The sequence below is a fragment of the Tachypleus tridentatus genome, chromosome 2 (genome assembly GCF_004210375.1).
Source record: "Tachypleus tridentatus isolate NWPU-2018 chromosome 2, ASM421037v1, whole genome shotgun sequence".
In the NCBI taxonomy this organism is placed as follows: domain Eukaryota; kingdom Metazoa; phylum Arthropoda; class Merostomata; order Xiphosura; family Limulidae; genus Tachypleus; species Tachypleus tridentatus.
Genome location: NC_134826.1, coordinates 151,550,215 through 151,561,794, shown reverse-complemented (window position 1 = coordinate 151,561,794; position 11,580 = coordinate 151,550,215). Strand labels below are relative to the sequence as shown.

Sequence of the window (11,580 nt, the reverse complement as noted above, 5' to 3'; positions counted from 1 at the left end):
AATGAATGCGAAATCATAAATGGAGGTGTTGAGTCCGATTGTGATGGTGACTGTATAACAGAGTCGTCCATACGTGGTTGTTTACCAATTATCTGTTATTTTAATTTTTCATTGATAGGAGTATCCATAATAAATAGAATACACTTCAGTGTCCACTGTTCCCACCCACCATGGAGCTCTTTGAGAGGACACACTGCAATGCCAAATAAGGACACTGCAACAACACCAGGGTTTTGTGAGCACTATACCCAATCACCAGTATCAGACACAACACTTGTTGAGAACGTCCAACACTGGTACTTGGTTGACTATAACCCAAGTGTATCAGCTGATTCAACCTGGGGGCCGCCCTAAAGCTGCCCATCTACAAGAATTCAAGTCCAAAGTGGTATGATATGGTTTGATCTCTCAACCATCAAGATCCTCTCCTTCCTTCATGGGTCGCCTCCCACGCAAACACGTGGGCGAATGTTTAGATCCCAGAAGAGGCAAAATAAAAGTACAGAACTTTCTTCCACCTCGAGGGTTTAAAAGAATAATTGAAATTTCAATTAATTTAGTGCATTAATAGCCTGGAAATAGAAATACATACACATATATGTCAAGCACGAGCATAGCACAATTCCCTAGATTTAAATGAGGATAACACTAACTGGATATATTTTATAATCAACCAGTGAGGCTGTAAATTTATAAATATACTAAAACATCTGAAGCAACAAAGCAATGTCTTGTTTTTCTATTCTTCTGTAACATCTATACAAAGGAGCAGCACCATAGGGAATGAATACCACCTCAGATAAATTATACAGCTCACAAAAGAAAAATTTAGAAAATGTTTTCTCCTAGAAAACTTTTAAAAATCTATACACTTACCTTAAGGTAGATCTTTATCTAACTTAATTTTTAAATGTCTTTTCTGATAAATATTATAAAAATTCTTACAAATTTGTTATTTCTTTATAAACTTCGATCCCAGGCAAAAATCGAAACACAAATCCTCTTAACTCATTTATAACTCTTGATGTTATCTAGTTCAGAATGTTAAGACCATCTTTCAAACGGTTATTACTCATATTCGTGTCAGAACCAGACATAGATATAGAATCCAAGAAAAGGACAAAAGCAAAGGAAAAGAGATTAAAAATGAAATTAACCATAGACAACTTGAGTTGAAAGATGGTCTCTCATTTCTTCAGTTTAAGCAACCTAAGCATTAATAACGACAACTGAGTGAAAATAAAAAAATATAATAATAATATGAGCCTGACCTTGCCTAGTAGTCAGGGTAATCGAGTTATAATCTATGGATAGTTTTACCAAATTGTTCACGGAACATGTTTGTGATTTCAGTCAATGAGGCAGTATAATGAGACAGTCAATCCTGGTTTTCATGAGTAAAGTGTAGCCGAAATCTTGGTAGCGATTGGTTGAATAGTTTCCAAACATCCAGTTTATCATTTCCAAATAAGGACAGCTTGTACAGTTAACCATCAAATAGCTTTTTGCAAAATTCAACAAACAAACAGACAATAATAATACATTCACCGTACTATACCTGTCATATCCTGTCCTTTCACTCAACATTAGGGCTTTTCAACAAACAAACAGACAATAATAATACATTCACCATACTATACCTGTCATATCCTGTCCTTTCACTCAACATTAGGGCTTTTCAACAAACAAACAGACAATAATAATACATTCACCATACTATACCTGTCATATCCTGTCCTTTCACTCAACATTAGGGCTTTTCAACAAACAAACAGACAATAATAATACATTCACCATACTATACCTGTCATATCCTGTCCTTTCACTCAATATTAGGGCTTTTCAAGGCAGCTGTAATACAATGTCATGACAGTGCTTTTACTTTTTTTTCTATCATTTCAGTCAAGTCAAAAGAGATGGCAAGCCAGTAGAGAGTTACTGTTCTTCAGCCGTAAAGAGCGTAGTGGCTTTGGATAATAGAACAGCACCTGTCAATTTTACTACACTGGGAAATATTCCACAACAAGAACTAAATGCTATGAACTACTCTTTTCAAGTGTTCCAAACTTTATTTAATTTGTTGTAAAGTTGAGACATAACAATACTTTCAGTTATGATAATTATCCGAAGATGAGTTATTGATAGGAGAAGCAACATGTCCTGGACCATAATCTCACACATGTTGACTTTCCATAGAGGATTAACCATAATGAAAGTGCTTAGCAATTCGACAAGGATGACATTAGGAATTCATAAGCAGCATTTAATATAAGGTTCTCAAGATGTAGAAGAATGATTGGATGTAATACAATCTTAGCACTCTTGTGTTTAACTGGGCGTTTTATTTTAAATGTTAAGTTTTTAGTAAAAAGCAAATATCCATGCGGTATTACTGTTGAAAAGGATTCAGAGGAAGGCTACTAGATGGTACTTGAGATGATCAGGTTTTTCTAAGAAGATAAGACCTCTGATTGTGTTTTTTTTTCTTTAGAAGAGTTAGAAGGAATATAACTAAAGTTTTAATACTGTTAAGCGAAATGGTGGTGTTGATGCACTATCTTTGTTCGTATTTAATGGTAAGACACAGTTATGCATCTTGGCAGGGTAAGTCATCCTCAGCTATGACAGCTTTACTTCTCCAACAGGCCGAATGGCTTTTGAAATGAACTGCCTTTCTATTTTAAAGTTTAGTATAATGGATAGAATGGCCTAGATGGATCAACATCCACCTTGTTATTTTGGTATTGTACATATGTCTGTAAAAATTCATTTTAGAAAAATGATTAACTTGAAACATACTTTCAGTACAATCATGGAGCGAAAATGCATAACAAGTTCTTGTTAATAGTTTAACGCGCGTATGTCCATACGTTAGTTCCATAGAGATGTATGTTGAAACAAGTTCTTCAAAAATATTTCAGTGTTGATCCTCCTTCCATCTTATCGTAGTAGTTGAGGTGCTATTTATATTGTAACATCCAACAATTGTTTTTGTGTGAACTGTATTTTGGTTTTAAATACCCAAAACATTGATAGAACTTTTAAGAAACATAAGCATGTAATATTCGTGATAAGTGTATCGTATAAGCATGATATTGTTTTCTTCATATTTTATCACTAGTTATGTAAGTCAAATGTTATTACAGTAGATGAATGTAACGTTCTCAAAATATTATTGGTCTGATAAACATATATACTAGAACAATTGAGAGGCATGTATTTGTGTTGCTTATAAATCTATTTAAAGAGTATTTATTGTTAAAATATTTTAATATAGGAAAACTGATAGAAATTACTGAAAAATTAAATTTAATCGACCATTATATTTACATATGTTTCAACCAAAATAGGTTAAAGTTTAAATATCACCTAACATTATTTGTGAATAAATATAATCCGATTATGTATAACTGGACTGTATTTATGCGTGATTTCACAAAACCTTATAGTTTAAATTTCTCCTAACCTTTACTGAGGTTTGTTTGTTATGTTCAATTTTTTTACAGCTCAGAGTGGGAAAGTTTACGGCCTGAAGGAAATCAAACATTTTATTTTGACACACCAATATGGTTTAATCCAACTATTGGATATAGTGGAGAGTTTCAAGTTTCAGTAATTTTGAAAACGTACGATTTCTTCGGATCTTCTGTGGTTGTTGATACTTCTCATTTGTATTTCATGGTGAGTCTTCATTTTGTTCTGCGAATTTTGTCTAAATAAAGAGCAAATTCACTTGATGTGACCTGCACTTTCTGTTTCAGAAATTCAGAAGGCTTTCTTTCATGTTACACAAAATTTAACACATTGGACTTGTTATTCTTCATTTAATTTAAGAAGACAATTTGTAATAAATACAACAAAGACTCATACATATTTTACCTACAACATAGAAATAATACAGGGTCAACCCACACTATACGAAAACATTAACTTCAATGTTGTTGTGACAAACCGTTAATCTCACTATCATTTGTAGTTCGTGATAATGAACTGTTTTCAAATTATAAGATAACCGATGAAACTGATGGTTTTGTATTCCTTTTTCGAATTGTTTCTACACGCACATAACAAGAGGGGAAACAGAAAACTTAATTTTAATATATGAAGGACAACTGATAATACCACTCAAATATAACATTACGTTGTTCAAAGATTAAATTAGGAAAGACAAACAAGAACATGCTATATTACACCATAACAAAGACAACAATTTACAACAAAGCAAATTCAAACTGTAAACTTGGCACATATTGAATGTCTTTTCTTAAAAGTTTTCGGAGTAAAAAAAATGGCTGTTTTACATACTTTTTGGATGATCTTTAGTAACCCAGCGGTGAGCTTGAGGCCTTGTTATGCTAAAATTCGAGACTCAAGCATTACAGTGGATTCAGCCCAGAGGGTGTATTATGCAGCTTTGCAATACAAACAAACATAAGCACAAATTTCGAGTCAGTTAAAAAGATAAATATCATATTCTATAATCAGAACTTGAGATTATTTATTTTGAATTACAATCTGTGTACAAAACGCGAAATTTCTGTTTGTTCGTTGCGTTCACTGCGCAGCTCACGTTTCTCTCATTGAGATCATGGGCAAAACGACTATTTTTGGTTGGTATATACGTCAGTTGTCTGCTACCGATACCGAACCGCTTAGCTATGGTTAACAGGAATAGTGCATGAATAAATTGTACGTAGACTTGACATGTTTTGTAGGTTTGAGTTAACATTAAATTGCGAATATGCCACTATAGGTCTATTTAACTATAGATCATTAACTATACATCTACTGATACATCATATGTATATAAGTATTTATAACCTCACACACAATAGAAAGGAATGCAGAATTAGATGACGTGCGCGAAAAAGCAAACAATAGGCCAAGCCTATAAAATCAAATCATGTCGCCTTCGTTGTATAAAAAGACTCGTTGACAAAAAAGAGTAAGGCTTACATTATATTACTTATTCTGTACGCTGGAATTAAAGTAAAATCAGCGTAACTGCTAGAGCGCTTGTATCAGGTGGAATATGAGATGAACTTCGCGTTAATATATTTGATTAATATTGGGCTATTGCTTCACAGCTGTGAACTACGCGTCTGCAAATGTGTCATACATTTAACCTCGCACACAATAGAAATGTATACTGAATTAGAAAGTTGTGCGCGAAAAATTAAACAGCAGACCTAGCCTATAAAATAATATATTAGCAATCTAGAATCAAGTCAGTGAGTGTATTTTATTCAAATGTTTACTAATATGGGTGGTTCGATACTTGTAATTAGATTTTTTGACATTATAAAGTATAATATTTTATTTTGCTTGTCGTATCCTTCATACATCAATGTGAATAGGAAATCGTATTTATAAATATATATTAACTACATTAAAGCATATAGAACACAATGTAATATACATATATACGTTTCAGATTTTAATATTTTGTGAGTGTTGACAGAAAATAGAGCTAGGTGTATCATCTTCGCTAGAACGGATGCACGCATACTTATCTAGGATAATCTAAATATTTTCCAAAAGGGCATATTTGTTTTTACTAGTCAAGGAAAAACAGAAAACGTTATTCACAAGGAAGCCCTGCTTTAAAACAATTTCGTAGTTTATTTTCAAACACCAAATCGAAGGTTATTTTAATAAAATCATTTTCTTTTACTTATCTAAATAAAGAATGGGAAAACAGAAGGAGTGAGCCCCTCCCAACGAAAAAAAAACTACAAAAAACAAAGGCAGCGCTGGTTAACACTGTTATTAAACAAATAATAATTGACATAATGTTCACCAGAATAATTAATTTATCGATGTAACATTCTCATCTATAAATTGCTAGAACACCTAAAGCTAAGAACTTACTACAAAACATTGCTGTATTTATGGATCACACAAAACTGTTGGGTAAACACTTAACGATAAGAATAATATACATGTAAATGATGATATAATATGTTGCACAAACCAATACTGGGGGAATAAACAGGGAATTAATTGTTTAACTGAAACATTGAGTATATTTAATAATAAATAACAAAATAGAAATGTTCTATACATTTAGATAAAATAAAACAAGTAATGATTAGGTGGCGAATATTTATGTATGATATTAATAATTTGTATCATTAAACATGGAAGCTGAGAGGTTATATCAAAGTATGTTCTCAATTTTCCATCATGACCATACATACATATATATATATATATGTATAGGGGCACACACACAGAGAAATGATCATTAAATAAGTTAATTGCAAATGTGCGATTTTTAGTCAACAATATAAACGACAAAATCTAAATTAATGTTTCCATGACTAGTCTTTGTTGTCATCATTAAAAGTCATTATGGATAAAGTCTGTGGCCATAGCAACGTAATACATTGGGGATATTTAATCCATTAAAAACAATACAGACGACAATGTGAAACAAGACAACAACTAAAGGAAATCAGTTGAAGGTTAGGAGCTTAATGCTTAAACACACAAGTTCTCAACTCCAACTGTCTTTCACTGTGTGCAGTAATTTTTGGGAAGGCAATTACACTTAATATTTGGATACACCATTAACTAGAAATAATTCACAGTAAATTTCTATGATGTAAAACTCCCAACTTCCACCGTTTCACGAGATGTACAAAAAGGTAAAATATCCCCATGTTAGAAATATACCATCATTCAGCCCCCCTGCTAATACAGCGATATGTCTACGGATTTACAACGCTAAAATCAGCGATTCGATTCCCTTCTGTGGGCTCAGCAGATAGTCCGATGTGGCTTTACTATAAAAACACCCACACCCACATACCACCTTTTATTTCTTTAGGACTTCCAACTTTCATTCTTTTGTCCAATAATTACAAACTGATACCAAACAAAACTAAACCCTTTAATTTCCCGTCCTTATCTCCTTTTGAAAATATATCTATAAACAGGGAGAACTGGCAGCTGGCCTTTCTGCCCCAATACACTAAACAATGTACTTGTTGCCCTTCTATTATAAGCTATACAGAGTGTGTTTTTAGTTGTAGTTTCACTTCATTCAGTATATTGGCTAAATCTGATCTCTACTTCTGTAGATACTTCTTTTGTTTAGTTAGAGTTTCATTATTTCATCAGTTCCATTTATTTGCAATACTTCTTTGTTTTGTTGTTATTCTTCAATCCAGTAGGGTTTCAAACATTCTTTTTTTTTTTAGATGTCAACCACAGTGGCACAATGGTACGTGTTCGGACTCAAACCACTAGAAACTGAGTTTCAATGTTCGTGGTTCGCAGAGCACAGATAATCCATTGTGGAGCTTTGTGCTTAATTTCAAACAAACAAACAAACAGTATTTAGATGTCCAACTTGACAAACAAAGAGTATTTAGATGTCCAACTTGACAAACAAAGAGTATTTAGATGTCCAAGTTAACAAACAAACAGTATTTAGATGTCCAACTTGACAAACAAAGAGTATTTAGATGTCCAACTTAACAAACAAAGAGTATTTAGATGTCCAACTTAACAAACAAACAGTATTTAGATGTCCAACTTAACAAACAAACAGTATTTAGATGTCAAACTTAACATCAATTCTGTGCTGTGTCAATAAAGCTCTTCATCGTTCTTTGGTTATATAACTGATTAAAACAATATTTTATGTTTAGATGAAAGTTAACTATGCTCCATCTGCCCGAAGGAACCCACATTTTGACCAGCTTCCAACTCTGACTGTGAATGAAACCGATAAAGGACGACCAGTTGCTGAATATACGGATCCATTGTATGAACATTCAACTCTCAGGTCTTTAGGAATGATTGTGTTTCATGCTCATTCAAGTCATTTAGGTTAGTTTGTTTTATATAGATATATTTGTAAGTTGTACACGTATTTTAAGTTATTCATTGCTTCGTGTTTTCACATCTGATACACGATATAGGTGTGGACTTTAAATATGTGCATTGTGAAAATTGTATGGGTATTTGGTAATTGTGTTACTGAACGTTCACTGTAACAAATTTACCGTTATGAGTTTATTTTAACACTCATTATTTGAATTTGATGCATGTGGCGTATATTGTTGGACTTGTATTGTGCAAGTCCCGCCTTTTCTCTTAATTTGTAGAAAATTTTTTTACAGTAAAAATCAACAATATTTGTTTTACGAAAATTATTGCGTGTTTTTGAACTTTATTGCACATTCAAAAATTGCGCCTTAAACAATATAAATTGACTCGCTGAGAGACACAGCAGGCTACAGTCCGGATAATATAAGCTTTGAAAGATGGAATTGTGATTAATACTCATTAATTGGAAAACTACAGAATCTTACCAGGAACACTTATAGATTTTGAAAAGTATGAACTGTTCAATGTAAATATAAGTGAGTTAACTTCAAACGTTAATGTTTTCTCAAGAGCATTAGATATCTTCCTCGGTAAAAGTGAGTTTGTAAACTGTGTTAGCCAAACAATAATAGAAGAATTCAAGATACCATTCGTGTAATGTGAAGGATGTCTGTAAGACAATTTTTAATTTTCTAAGGAGAGAGGTATAATGGATTTACCGTCATACGTTTATTTTAATACCTACTTTGTTTCAGTTTGATGCATGTGACATATGTCTCGGATGTATATTGCGCAAGTCCCCATGTTTTCTGAATTTATAGAAGATTTTTGAGCGCAAGAATAAAAGATATTTGTTTTACGAAAATGCTAGAGTGTCTTTGAAGATTGTTGAACATTCGAGAATCGCGCCTTAAACTATATAAACCGACGCGTTAAGTAATTGTAATTGTTTTTGAATTTCGCCCAAAGCTACTCAAGGGTTATCTGTGCTAGCCGTCCCTAATTTAGCAGTGTAGACTAGAAGGAAGGCAGCTAGTCGTCACGACCCACCGCCAACTCTTGGGCTACTCTTTTACCAACAAATAGTGGGATTGACCGTCACATTATAACGTTCCCACGGCTGAAAGGGCGAGCATGTTTGGCGCGACAGGGATGCGAATTCGTGAAACATTTTATAAAAAAGATCATCAAAGCCTTAACTGAATTCTAAATATATATAGTTTTAATACTTTAAATGACGTGGACTCTTCACACTAAATAATGAACCAGAAATTTTAGTTCGTACCTAGATTACCAAACAAATTTAGTTTTGATATCCATGAGATGCGTGATGACTAAAACCCATTTGAAGTAAAAACTTATTTCAAGACGATTGGTATGGGTATTTAAACTTATATATATGTGTGTGATAGAGAATAACGTTGTTCTCTATTATATATTAATAACAGTTTTAATACAGCCGACCGGTGATACGTTTCCATGACAATATAACTGTGTTTTCCCATAACGAAGCCACATCGGATTGTCTGTTCAGTCCACCAAAGGGAATCGAACCTCTGATTTTAGCTTTGTAAGTCCGTAGTCTTACCGCTCAACTAGCGGGGGACAAACTTCAGTAACAGAATATAGTATTTTTAGTTGTTTCGAATATCAAACGAACGAGGAACTATCTTAAGTGGAAATTATCAGAAAGTTTGATTTTTAAAAAGATTTTAATTCTTAAACTTTTAAAATTCTATTTATATGTTTTGTAATTTACTTTGCGTCTTGTGAATTATTTTAATTGTGAATTAAATATTTGGGAAAATTTAGAAATGGAGTATCGCAAAATTCTAAACAAAAGGTTTCATTGGTAGTGAGGTTCCACGTGTATTACCAACAACAGTGCTCACTGATCTATAAAATTTGTAATGTAAACTTTCTTTTACAGTTACATATTTTTACAACTTGTGGTTTCCTCAGGCGACAGTATTTTGCTAGGAAATAACGTTTCACACAAGAACCAAATGTCAGTGTTATCAAATAACTGGTGGGTACTAACTACCATAAACATAAGTAACTTTCAAAAACTCGTCATTTTGTTACTTGTGAGTGAAACACGATGGTAAAATAAACCATACGTTTGAATATTTATAATACCTAAATACTTCCACATACTGCACGTGCTTGTCACTTCATTTCTTATGTCATAGTGTTGGTGGGAAACTACCTTGTACTCATTTTAAATGTTCAGTAATTGTTTCTCAAAGAATAGAAACAACTACCTAATATTTTGACGAAAGATATAAGATACAGTGTGCTTTACATGTCTCTGAAGAGGCTCTATTGTCGTTTTCGTTGTCTTATTTTTCCCTAATTTAGACCCCTCTCAAGTGGTACATTGAAATTTATGTGGTTCATAACGTTAAAAATCCAGTCCCGATACCTGCTGTGGACATAGAACCAATATAGTTTCCTCTGTCTTATAATTCCGAAACTAAATAAAAACTGGTAAACAAATGGGAACCTCGCTCCAGTTTGGTTGTAAATCTTTGACTAAAATTGTTGGGAGTTGAAATATTTATACAAACATTCAGTTAACGCTTTAACTGAATGTTTGGTTCTTAAGTCTAAAGTTTAAACCAAACAGAAAAACTCTGGACGAACGGGTGAGACCTATAAGGTACTTTATTTCTTCAATAGAAAGGGTGAGAATGTGATTGGTGAGAAAATTTGAAGAAGTTATTACATATCTTTATTGACCAGTTTGGAAAAAACAACCACTTGAAATTACATAGGCCCATTTCCATGTTATCTAAATTTAAGTATTAATTCTCCATCTCAGGAATAGTTTACCTTAAACAACACGTGTTATAATATTTCTAAAATCCTCAGAAGTGTTTATTACTCAATGAAATTATAACTTTAATAAATTTGTTATGAAAGGTAAACGTTATGTAGATAACGTAGAAAAGTGAGTTATTATTTGAAAAGTAATGACATTTATCTTTAAGATACACGTGAAATATGAATAGCTGTATGATTTCACATTGATATTCAATATTATGAATAATATATGCTGTACATGTTACTGACGTGGCGACTGTGTTTTAAAGAGATATGCTTTGAAAGGTATCTTATTATAAATTACAATGTATGTAACGTGTTTTATATTAATATTTCATGTGTAAATGTGTTATTATATATCCTAGTTTGTACTGTTAAGAGTTCCTCTACTGAAACAGTTACTTTATATGTTTGATAATAACGTGTTAAGCATCTTGTGGGATGGGTTATGAACAATTACATGAGCAATTCTGCTTATGAGGAAATTTCTGCCTTGGTAAGTCATGACATACACATTTCTACTGCAGGAATGATGTATCTTAAGTTTGTTTGACTTTTATTACCTTGTTATTTTGTGTTCGATCTACAATAAAGTAACACTTGCATAAATAACCTGTGTGCAAGTGAGGCTTGTAAATAGACAGACTGCATTCTTTAATATTTCTATTTTTCAACAAGTAATAGGATAGACGTGGATTTCTTAGAAAACAACTGGTATTTTGATAGTGATAAATTATTCACAGAAACTTTTACGTTATCAATTAAATCTATAATTATGCTTCTTCTTTGTGTAGGTGAGTGGGAGGCGAGAATCCATAAGAAAGGTGGACAGTGGGAGCCTCTTTTCATCAGACATCACTTAAAGTCGTTAGGTATGACATGAAAATGATTTCTGGTGAGGACTTTGTACTTTAA

General features: G+C 32.7%; 1 protein-coding gene and 1 long non-coding RNA gene across 2 annotated transcripts in view; both read left to right on the top strand.

Annotated features, from left to right (window-relative positions):
• Window positions 1-1,931, top strand: part of LOC143245643 (uncharacterized) — a 39,992-nt gene extending 38,061 nt beyond the window's left edge. Inside the window, exon 15 of the mRNA XM_076491992.1 lies at window positions 1,903-1,931. Within this exon, the coding sequence (XP_076348107.1) occupies window positions 1,903-1,931 (29 nt within the window). The remainder of the gene's footprint in view (window positions 1-1,902) is intronic.
• Window positions 1,932-2,482: 551 nt separating this feature from the next.
• LOC143245642 (uncharacterized) lies at window positions 2,483-11,548 on the top strand. The gene is made up of 3 exons (XR_013025650.1): window positions 2,483-3,681; window positions 7,659-7,839; window positions 11,460-11,548. It is a non-coding gene; the product is annotated as an uncharacterized LOC143245642 (long non-coding RNA).
• Window positions 11,549-11,580: the final 32 nt, after the last annotated feature.